At 47.8% G+C, this 9,733-nt stretch overlaps 5 protein-coding genes; 2 read left to right on the top strand and 3 right to left on the bottom strand.

Annotated features, from left to right (window-relative positions):
- The window catches only part of GSTUM_00000647001 (uncharacterized protein), a 1,112-nt gene extending 519 nt beyond the window's left edge, over positions 1 to 593 (top strand). The window contains exons 2-5 of the mRNA XM_002837908.2: positions 1 to 5; positions 65 to 179; positions 258 to 325; positions 400 to 593. The exon at positions 1 to 5 is cut by the window's left edge and continues 237 nt beyond it. Of these exons, the coding sequence (XP_002837954.1) occupies positions 1 to 5; positions 65 to 179; positions 258 to 325; positions 400 to 496 (285 nt within the window). The 3' untranslated portion in view covers positions 497 to 593.
- An 82-nt stretch (positions 594 to 675) lies between these two features.
- Positions 676 to 899, bottom strand: GSTUM_00000648001 (uncharacterized protein; the record flags this gene model as incomplete). XM_002837909.2 has 1 exon in its annotated part: positions 676 to 899. Exon 1 carries the CDS (start codon positions 784 to 786, stop codon positions 676 to 678), a length of 111 nt encoding a protein of 36 aa, XP_002837955.1. The 5' UTR covers positions 787 to 899.
- A 176-nt stretch (positions 900 to 1,075) lies between these two features.
- GSTUM_00000649001 (uncharacterized protein) lies at positions 1,076 to 3,385 on the bottom strand. XM_002837910.2 has 6 exons: positions 2,584 to 3,385; positions 2,486 to 2,527; positions 2,386 to 2,416; positions 1,906 to 2,334; positions 1,572 to 1,848; positions 1,076 to 1,512 (listed from the first exon to the last, which is right to left on the bottom strand). The coding sequence occupies exons 1-6, from the start codon at positions 2,709 to 2,711 to the stop codon at positions 1,361 to 1,363; spliced, it is 1,059 nt and encodes a 352-aa protein (XP_002837956.1). The 5' UTR covers positions 2,712 to 3,385; the 3' UTR covers positions 1,076 to 1,360.
- Positions 3,386 to 3,882: 497 nt separating this feature from the next.
- Positions 3,883 to 5,865, top strand: GSTUM_00000650001 (uncharacterized protein). XM_002837911.2 has 7 exons: positions 3,883 to 3,956; positions 4,161 to 4,255; positions 4,453 to 4,473; positions 4,704 to 4,736; positions 4,943 to 5,007; positions 5,202 to 5,237; positions 5,458 to 5,865. The coding sequence occupies exons 2-7, from the start codon at positions 4,232 to 4,234 to the stop codon at positions 5,540 to 5,542; spliced, it is 264 nt and encodes an 87-aa protein (XP_002837957.1). The 5' UTR covers positions 3,883 to 3,956; positions 4,161 to 4,231; the 3' UTR covers positions 5,543 to 5,865.
- Positions 5,866 to 7,278: 1,413 nt separating this feature from the next.
- On the bottom strand, positions 7,279 to 8,305 carry GSTUM_00000652001 (uncharacterized protein). XM_002837912.2 has 4 exons: positions 7,838 to 8,305; positions 7,711 to 7,759; positions 7,642 to 7,672; positions 7,279 to 7,573 (listed from the first exon to the last, which is right to left on the bottom strand). The coding sequence occupies exons 1-4, from the start codon at positions 8,059 to 8,061 to the stop codon at positions 7,509 to 7,511; spliced, it is 369 nt and encodes a 122-aa protein (XP_002837958.1). The 5' UTR covers positions 8,062 to 8,305; the 3' UTR covers positions 7,279 to 7,508.
- Between the last annotated feature and the right edge of the window lie 1,428 nt (positions 8,306 to 9,733).

Below are 9,733 nucleotides of genomic sequence, written 5' to 3' on the forward strand. Positions count from 1 at the left end.
CTCCGGTGGAGGAGAGCCCCCCGAGCGGAAACCTCGCCGGTGCAATCACCAGCACGTATGGCAGTGTCGAAAATCTCAAGAAGATGATGAATGCTAGCCTTGCTGGAATTCAGGGCAGCGGATGGAGCTGGTTGGCTAAGGATAAGCATACCGGGGCTCTGCAGGTTATCGCCATGCCCGTGAGTACATATACCCCTTTTTTGTATTCTTCTCTCGCTGGCGGAAGGATGGCCGGAGAGTATTAACGAATTTTGTAGAATCAAGACCCCGTGGTGGGAAAGTACGTTCCGTTGCTGGGGATTGATGCTTGGGAGCACGCTTACTAGTAAGGCTTCCCACAAGCTAAAGAAAAAACAACTCTATCGTTGACTGGAAGCGCTAATGAACACATTTTCAAAGCCTTCAATATCAAAACCGCAAAGCAGAGTACTTCAACGCAATCTGGGACGTGGTTAATTGGAAGGCTGCTGAGGCTCGTTACAAAGCCGCAGCTTAGCACATCCCTCTTCTCTCCCTCCCTCCCTTACCTATTAGATCCTACACATAGCTTAGCAAACCCCGAGAAATAAAAAAAAATAACAATATATATCAAACAATCCGTTCTGTGTGACAGCTCCCACAATTGATATACATCCAACAACCTCGCGAGCCCATCCGAGATACTCCCGTCCGAGGTTACGGTACGATGGGATACGAAAAGTTATCCAACATAACCATCCCCGAATAGCCGTGGTTGACATGCCTTCGAAAAAGCAAAGTATTATAGGCCAAGGAGACGCGAGGCATTTTTCTTACCCGGTTTCATTCGATACCTCTTAACAAAAAAACGGCACTGCACAGTATTATACTATACAAGTGTTGCGGGGGACATTGCAGATGTCCACCTCATGGTAAAAACGCATGCCGGCACGCGTTGGCATCGTCATGGTTGGCCCAGGATATTAGATGGTTGGTGTAACGCAGAGGTGGGATGGCAAATTATGATATATGCCAAGGAGGCAGGTACCCCGCCGGGACAACAACTGCACGATAGGCGGACTACGGTCTAATGGGAGGAGGGTAGGGGAGGAGAGAGTAGGGGGGAAAATATCTTTTTGAGCAAGCAAGGTACAGTACAGACAATGTCTTCACAGAATTGTAGGGAAAAGGGCAGGGCAGGCAAAGAAGAAGAAAAAGTTTGAACATAGAACAAGTCAAGGGCTACCGATTGGGTTATTTGGAATGAATGGATGGATGGATTAACGTCCATGTACTCGTACCTTAGACGCCACGGTCTAAAGTACTGGTACTATATAAGCTACCCTTAACGCCATTCCTTCCAATTAAAATACCGACCAGCGAGAAAGAAAATAAATCCATCCTACTTTGCAACTACACCGTGCTTCTTGAAAACTTCTGTGACCTTGGTGACTTCGTCATACGATCCCATGAAGATCCCAGAACGGTCGTGGATGTGTTCGGGCACTACCTCAAGCATTCTCCTCTGATCACTCGTGATGGCCAATCCTCCGGCTGTGCAGCCACAGTCAGCATTTGGTACGTCTGAGGGGAAGCCGAATAAAGCTACACACCATTCTCCATGACCATAGCCATGGGCGCGCACTCGTACAAGATCCTAAGCTTGCCCTTAGGACTCTTCTTGTCGGCGGGGTAGGCGAAGAGACCCCCGTAGCAGAGGGTCCTGTAGGCATCTGCGACCATGGATCCAATGTAACGAGCAGAGTACGGCTTTGCGCCGGGCTGCTGAGGATACTTGATGCTCTCGAAGTAAGCCTTGCAAGGTTCGGTCCAGTAAAGGGAGTTTCCTTCATTGACCGAGTAGATTCCCTTTGATTTCGGAATTCTCATCTGTTCATAATCAGCACACGGCCCACGGCCAAAAGAAAGAGCTATGGAGAGACCGACATCGGGATGCGTCAGGATGAACTCGCCAAGGGCAGTGTCTAACGTAAACCCATTGACCGAACCGCCCTTCATGGTAAGAACCAAATTGGCGCTAGCACCGTACATGGTGAACCCGGAAGCTACCAGTTCGGTTCCAGGCTTGAGCATATCCTTCGCCTTTCCTTCGGCATCATCATCGAGTTTGAAGATACCAAAAATAGTACCAACGGATACACCAGCGTCGAGATTGGACGAACCATCAATGGGGTCACAAACGACGGCGTATTTACCATGACCGGGGAAAATGATGGCTTCTTCTTCCTCTTCCGAAACCAATACCTTCACTTTCCCGCAACCACGCATGGTGTTGACGAAGATCTCGTTACCGATTACATCAAGCTTCTTTTGGTCGTCCCCGGTCATGTTTGAGGAACCGGCAAGACCGATAAGCTACACATGTGAGTTTGCAAACTTTGTAAGAGACGAAATGGAGGGTCTTACATTAATCAAGGTGGCTCGTCGAATGTAGTAACTGTAAGGTAGAGAAAATAGAGGTGTGGCATTAGTTTGTGATCAGTAGAAGCTCTCGAGGGTGTCGTACGCAATGCTCTTGAATGAGAACTGGAGAGCGTGACATAGCAATCTATCCCAACGATGATTAACTATTGTCCACCAGTCGAAGAAACCAGGGCAACAAACGTGAAGTCCCCAGTGGCATGTGGACCAAGTCTATGCTGCTCCTCTGTAAGGAAGCGAGTAAGAGTGATAATGTCAGTCTTCACCTCAGAGTCGCCATGGTGACCACTTCCACTTCCATTAGAAGTCATGTCTGTAAACGACCAAGATTTTTTAAGAAGAGAAGGGAGTATTCACGAAGGCAGGAAATAAGGTAAGGGCGAAGGGAAAATGGAGGAGAGAGGGGATAGGGTAGAATAAGTAAGTTTGCTACACCACCCTCCCAGGCTATTTACAGTAAGCTCGGAAGTATGGAAGGAAGGGACAAGAGGGAACATTTGTGGGGAAAGAAGAGCATGAGCATCAACTAATCCCTCGTCCCGAATTGCTGCGACTGCCGAGCTAAGCAATGAATACACTTTGGTCCCTCATCCATCTCTCTGCTGGGGCTGCTTCCCCGCGATGTTCCTCTTACCCATCGTCAAAGCCGCTGGGGAGCTGTGAGGGCTCCTGCCCGTCTATAACCGAAGATATTAGGGGACATCCGTTATTGGCAGAAATTCAACGCATTGTTAGTCCAGATCCTATTTTTTCCTTTCTTTTGTTGTGGAGCGAAGCTGGTTTGCCATAAGAAGCATGGAAAGAGGCTCGTGACGTCTTGAAACCAGGGAGCAATACGGTACGGTAGTAGCTTTTGGCCCCAAATAGAGAGAATGGGGTGTGGGAAGTTAGCCCGTGATCGCCACCATGCGCATGCCACAAACACAAAGTGTCTGGGCCAAAGATGCCAGCCAAACTTGAGTCCCGCAGAAAAGCCCCAACAGCCATCCACCCTGCTCCGCGGACGCAGACCCTGAGCTTATCTTCCGCTACCATTGTATGATACGGGTATGAGTACTGGCAGAGCCAGTTTAAACGCCGGAACTTTCCTTTCATAAAACTTTCCCTTTAGCCATCGTTGAAACCTTACTCGAGTAGAGAGGCACCGGTATGTGCGAAATCAACCATATTACCACACCTCCGACTTTGCCCGCCCAGACCAATGCAAGCAGCTGCCGAGGTTCGAGTTATTCCGGCTATTTGAGGCCTGTGGCCATGCGAGATAGAGCCGCATAACGTGGAGTACGGTACCAGACCGGTAATGGTTCGAATTTAGCCGTTGGTCGCATTCTGCCGGGAGCGGAGAAACCCTAAACCCTGAAGTCATCTGGCCCACAAGGAGGAGAGCAGTCGGCCAAAAACGTGACCACCATTGCTAGTGCCTTGGCACCTTATTTTGATCGAAGTGGTGAAAGTTTTCTTCACCATACTTCCTCGATCAACAACCAACCTACACCAACGACACGAAAACCGCGCAGAAACACAAACGTGCCCTCAACATGTGTGAAGATTGATAGGTTAGTTTTGTCTTATTTGCTTCCTTTTCTTCTCTCTTTCCTCCCCTTAACATGATGATTTGTACAACCGCGAAACTAGAGTCTTTGACTTCCCCACAGAGGGGGCATGAAACTCACTTTGCACGTCAGGCTGATCTGGAATTGGCTTTCATATTTCTGAACATATGCAACTGGGCCCTTGTTCACTGCTGACTGGATTCCCAGGTCTCATTGTTGAAATTTTTCACCGGGTTTTTTTTCGAACATCCGAGAATGAACAATACATCTCGTATCCTATGCCAATAGGCACAAATCACGAAGTAATTATACCCTTCTACCACCCCTCCATCCCGAGCAAAGATGATCAATTTGTCGTATTACATACGCTGGAAATTACCGTCCAAGTACTTCGTGCGGTGCAGACACAAAATGGCTGTTTCTGAGCTCACCCTCCATTTCTCACCCCCGTAACCACTTTTATCGGGTTGGTCAATATGCGCTGACATGGCCCAATTAGATTACTGCCGACTCAATAAAGGTATACCATTTTTTCCCTCACCACACTCCCTCTAACGGGGCCGATGCATATGATGATTTGCACAAGAGCACTGGTCTCTGAATTACAATGATTCGATAAGCACTTTGTGGTGGGGCCTCAGAAACCCCGCCCAACTGATCCGAGCACGGTCTCGCGTTGTTGCTACAACTGTTCCTGCCGACATTCGTCTGTGCTGGCGCTAACGATTTAATAATGGATTTCCCTAGTAGCGCCATTATACAATAGTGACCACTTTGAACAGGGTATTTATTTTTTCCACTCTTCATTTTTGTGCTGCCCTACCTACATCTTCTATGATGATGCCCAATTTAGATGACGAGTCCTATCCGGGTTTTTCCCGATGACGAAACATCATTTTAACAACCATTCATGCAATTTCTGAACATGGCCCTTGATTGCAATCAATTTGATCCAGAGTGTGTGGCGGCTTTCCGCTAACTTTCTTCAGAAACGCAGAAACCCAGATCGCGTGCGGAATTACATCTGTCAAAGCGTCCGGGATATCTTCCTAATGTAAGACTACTTGTGCTTCTACGAGTACCTACGCTCGCTCCATATGATGATATTTCCAAATAAAAGACAAGCATATGTCCGAGCGGTTTTCCGCACAGACGAGAGCTGGAACGTCTGACCTGGTCCCTTACATATTCGGCTGATGTCCATCCAATTTGATGTTCACCTGCTGACATCTAACTCGGAAACCCTAGGAAATATATCCCACACTTAGGCCTCGTGTTTAACCGGTTAGTTCTGGCCCGACGTTTCCCTCCCCCTTTTCATGTTTTATCTCGCTTCTTCTATATGATGAGACTCTTTTTACAATCTCACGACGGTCTTCATAGCCTCAACAGGCATTGATGAGATTGCCCTTGACCGGGCGAGCATCTGATGATTTGCTTTTCTTTGGCTTCCTCTTTTCATTTCTTTTGAATATTTGAGGTGATGGCAGCTGACCATTTGAAGACGGTGTCCAGATTCTAGCGATCAAGCCCTAGCCTTGCCTTTGGCGTCTTATTTGTATAAATTAGTGGGCACAGAGATGTTGTGATGCTTCGTTCAGGGCCTACTTTGCCGTAAATATATTACTGAAATTCTAAATTGAATTGCAACATCGTGCCAGAGACGCGATGCGAGCATCAAGATCGCAACTTGTGAGGCCCGGCAACAACTCCACGAACGCCGCTCAGGCACCTCCTCAATCGAAGTAAACCTTTTCAATTGTTCGAGAATTCTATGTCCTATCTAACCGCACACCCACCTCGTTAGTAGATCCGGGTCCCGGGACGAGTGATACCTGGTGGATCCAGACTTGGGAAAATTAAGTTTGTATGATAATATTATTATGATAAAAGAAAATATGATCACCACAAGCCGCAAATCAGCCCACGATATCATGGCCAAAAGGGCTTTCCTCAAGAGATGTATTTCTAAAATATGAAAAGCAGGATACCAATTGTGGCACATGCTATCCACTACCCAACTCCACCCGCCTAATCCATCAAGCCGAACCCAAGGTATAAGAAGAGAGAAAGAAAGAAAAGGCCACAAACATCCCCGAGGCCGAAACTTTTATGCACAAAATTCCCAAATACCCTCCATCATGAACCAGTAATCCGTCCATCCATCCCATTCCCATCCCATTCCCACCTACTTCCCGCTTTCACTTCCTCCCCCCCAACACAACCCTCCTCCTCTCCCCAGCCGCCCCAATTCCCTCCCCCCCCTCCTCCCCACTTCCCTTGCGTCCCAATACAGCGCCCACCAACCCCGGACACTTCTTCTCCCCCCCCTCCTTCCTCTCCTCCTCACCCCCCGCTCCATTCGACTTTCCAACCTTTGCGCGATGCTGGTCGAGTCGATTCACGCCGGCCGGACATGGGAGTACATGCGGAGCGCCGACGATCAGGAACGAGAGGAGGGCGATTGTGGTGAAGAGGGTTGAGGTTGTCAGGGAGCGGGGATGGAGGGGTGATGGTGGCGGTGACATCTGGGGGGACATGTTAGTTTCGGGGAATTGGAGAGAGGGGTGGGGGGGTAGGGGGGGATGTATGGTATGGTTTACTTTTTTGCTTTTGTTTTGTCCTGTTTTTGCGGTTCGCCGGGAGTTTAGTTAGTTCATGTTGACACAGTACGTAGGGTTTCGACGATAGGAAAGTTTGTGGTTGGTTGGTTGGTTGGTGGGTTGGAAAGTGGGATGTTCGTTTTTGCGCTGCGGGGTGTTTTCGATTCCTCGTACGGTGCTGTAATTTCGCAATTGGGATTTTTTCGCTCACTTACTCGGGTTGGTGTTCGGGTGCTCGCGATTGGTGCGTGTTTTGCTGTTCGCTGCCGTTGATTAAAGATTGTTTGTTCGCTGGTTATCATACCTGGCGTAGTGTAAGATAATGCTGTACCGGCGGCATCTGGCCGAGTAAAAAGAGAGAGAGCTTTTCCTGCCCTCCCCACTTGTCTTAGATCCTATTCTTTCCATACTCGAGTACAAGTACTAGTACTCGAGTACATCCACCCGTTAAAAGCCGTACTCACCCCACTTTTTTTTTTTTTTACCTCCTTGGGCCGTTTTGGATTAGATTAGGTTGAATTGGATTGGATTGGATTGGGGGTGAGAAAGCAATGTCTTGCAAGTTTATTGTACCCCGATGCAATTCGCAATAATAATAATACCATTGAAAACGGGGTGAATTTTACAGAATACTTTGTTTTGTTTACACGGTATCATCTCTCCTGCTTCTATCGATAGATGAGACGAATCACACACTCACTTACTCGGCCGGTCGGTTGGGTCGGTTCGAGATACTGGTACCGCTCGAGGATAGAAGTAGGCGAACCGTGACCTTTCTCTCTCTCGGTATCTACGTACAAAGTTGGTTTTTTATATGCTGTCCTCACCCATTCACACATCTATCAATTGTTCTATCCCAGCCCCAATTGCAAGTCGGTTTTTTTGTTTGTAAAAAAAGGAATTTTTCTGGAGTAGGTGTTCGGCAGTCAAGTATCATAGACTGGCTGGCCTACTACTTCAGTTTCGCCCAGATCTTTGGAGCAGCGCATTGCGCGGAGCAATGCATCAGGTGGAAGACTGCGGTATCCCAATTAGCTACTCTATCCGAGAGAGAGGATAGGGGGGAAGAAAGGGAGAACATGCACTCCTCCACACAATCCTCCGTCGGCTCCTTCGCTTCGCTCTCCGCCGCAGTGGTAACCCTCTCAACGCACTCGCCGTAATGATGCTTTGCTGGCTTGCATTCTTTTGACTCGGAGCATTCTGTTTTCCCACTCAATGATATCAATTAGCATCTCCGCCCTTGCCCGTCCGGATTGCACACATAAGATGTATAGACACATGCCCTCAGTTATAGCTCCCATCACATCCTCCGGTTCTTCTTCCTCCGTCTCCGCACCTCCCCCAGCTGATTCCTCTTCTTTGGGTTCTGGCTCGGCGGACCTCTTCTCCTCCGCTTTTAAATCCGAAGATCCCTCGTGCTCCTCGACCGGTGGGGCTTCCGCGTTCACCGGGGAGATGGTCAGGGACGTATAGATGTCTGAGAAGAGGGATGAGAGGGGCATCGTCAACGTATTTTTTTTTCTTCCTCCGTGGTTGATTGGTTGAATGGTGGGGGGATTGAATGATGGCGGATTGGATTGATGATGATGGGCAGGCTAAGGTTGAAAAGGGAGAACCCGGGAGAAAGTTGGGTTTGGGGTGGGGTGCAAGAAGTGATTGGCTGGGAGAATTTCTTGATTAGGTAAGGGCACGTGATCTGCCCGAAAGTCCCCAGGGGAGTTATCGAGGCAACCTCTTTGGGGTGGGATTGCCAGTACGAGTAGTCTACGAGTACAGTAGGACACGTAAATGGCTTACAGGTACTGTACGGTACTCGTACATTGCGACCGGTTGCGCTGACAACTTTCATGACGCGGCCAAAAGTCTCTCTCCTGCCTCTATAGACCCCCCTGTACTCGAGTACCATCTAGCAATCAATACGATAGGAAGAACGCTCTCCACACCTTACCAGAGAAGTCTCGCACAGGACGATACTTGGCGACTCGTAAAGTATTGGGATCCCTTGATGCCAAGATTCACATTTATAGGTACCGGTTGGTGTCAAGGCGTCCGGATACTTACTGAATCGCCAAGTACTCAGCTCGAGTACTGGTAGCTTACAGGTACAAGTACGATATGATACTCTACCGTAAACGCAAATGACGTTCTTGGGAAAAAGAAGAGAAACCCGGGTCATGTGGCATGCCACGCCGGCTACGCAGTGTACAAGGTGTTGGAAGTTCAAGCACGCGAGGGTGGGTTGTCAGGCCGCCATGGACCTATGCCCTATCTGCTTGAAGACACATACGGAACATGAATGCAAATACTCCCAAACGACATGTAAGGGGTATAGAAGACAGATAGCATATTGCTGCCTCATAACACCAGCAAAATGCCCGGCTTGTGATGGGGCCCACTTGGTTAAGGACAATGACTGACTGGCAAGAGTGGCAGCTAAGGAGAGGGAGAGAGCAAGATATGATCAATGGATGGCTTTCCGGGCTAATGTTGGTATGACAGGTGTCCAATAAAGGCTGGTGGGCCTAATGGCAGGTAGCAAAGGAGAAGAGAGCATGAGAGAAGTGAAACTGAGTTTTGTACAGCACAATTGCAAAGGGAGTAATAGTGTTTTTATTTTATTATTTCACATAGTTAAAGGTTTTAATATTTCCTTTGTGTGTGTTCAACATCTACTGTTGTATGCTGGAAACCCGATAAGGACTTCCAGCTATAAATATATTTTTTCAAAGTGGAGACAAAATCAGTATGATATTTGCAACGAGGGAGAAAGATCGAGCTTATAAGCTTGGTTATCCACTTTCTCCAGTATCCGGAATAGTCTGATTTTCTTGTAGTGCAATTTCTTTAATAGCTACATTGCATGTATCATGTGTGGTAGTAACCACACCATATCTCCAGGCTGTATATTCGGATCGGGTCTCTGATGTTTATCGTATTATTCTTTCTGCTGTTGTTGTGCTTGACTCATTTTGGATCATAACATTTTGTGTAGTTTCTCCATATTTGTTTTATCTACTATCATTCTACTAATCATGTGGTTTGTGGCCTGACTCTCTGGATGTTATTGGTAATTTGCAAAGAATGGTGTCGTGCCTATCATTTCTTGTTTCCTGTTGTTGTATGTGAATTTGACCATTGATAGTAGCTTGTGCCAATCGTCTTGTTGATAGGCCC

The sequence above is a fragment of the Tuber melanosporum genome (genome assembly GCF_000151645.1).
Source record: "Tuber melanosporum whole genome shotgun sequence assembly, scaffold_209, strain Mel28".
NCBI classification, from domain to species: Eukaryota; Fungi; Ascomycota; class Pezizomycetes; order Pezizales; family Tuberaceae; genus Tuber; species Tuber melanosporum.

Bases quoted from the DNA above. Each gene is read 5' to 3' on its own strand.
- GSTUM_00000649001 (XM_002837910.2), bottom strand. From the start codon at position 2,711: ATGACTTCTAATGGAAGTGGAAGTGGTCACCATGGCGACTCTGAGGTG. The intron at 1,849-1,905 runs GTCGGTCTCTCC...GATTATGAACAG, and splicing joins TCATCCTGACGCATCCCGAT to ATGAGAATTCCGAAATCAAA. The intron at 1,513-1,571 runs GTGTGTAGCTTT...GTGGCTGCACAG, and splicing joins GGCTATGGTCATGGAGAATG to CCGGAGGATTGGCCATCACG.
- GSTUM_00000652001 (XM_002837912.2), bottom strand. From the start codon at position 8,061: ATGCCCCTCTCATCCCTCTTCTCAGACATCTATACGTCCCTGACCATC. The intron at 7,760-7,837 runs GTGTCTATACAT...GTGGGAAAACAG, and splicing joins GGAGCTATAACTGAGGGCAT to AATGCTCCGAGTCAAAAGAA. The intron at 7,673-7,710 runs GTGCGTTGAGAG...CGGAGAGCGAAG, and splicing joins GCAAAGCATCATTACGGCGA to CGAAGGAGCCGACGGAGGAT.
- GSTUM_00000650001 (XM_002837911.2), top strand. From the start codon at position 4,232: ATGCCAATAGGCACAAATCACGAA. The intron at 4,737-4,942 runs GTATTTATTTTT...AACTTTCTTCAG, and splicing joins TAGTGACCACTTTGAACAGG to AAACGCAGAAACCCAGATCG. The intron at 5,238-5,457 runs GTTAGTTCTGGC...GACCATTTGAAG, and splicing joins TTAGGCCTCGTGTTTAACCG to ACGGTGTCCAGATTCTAGCG.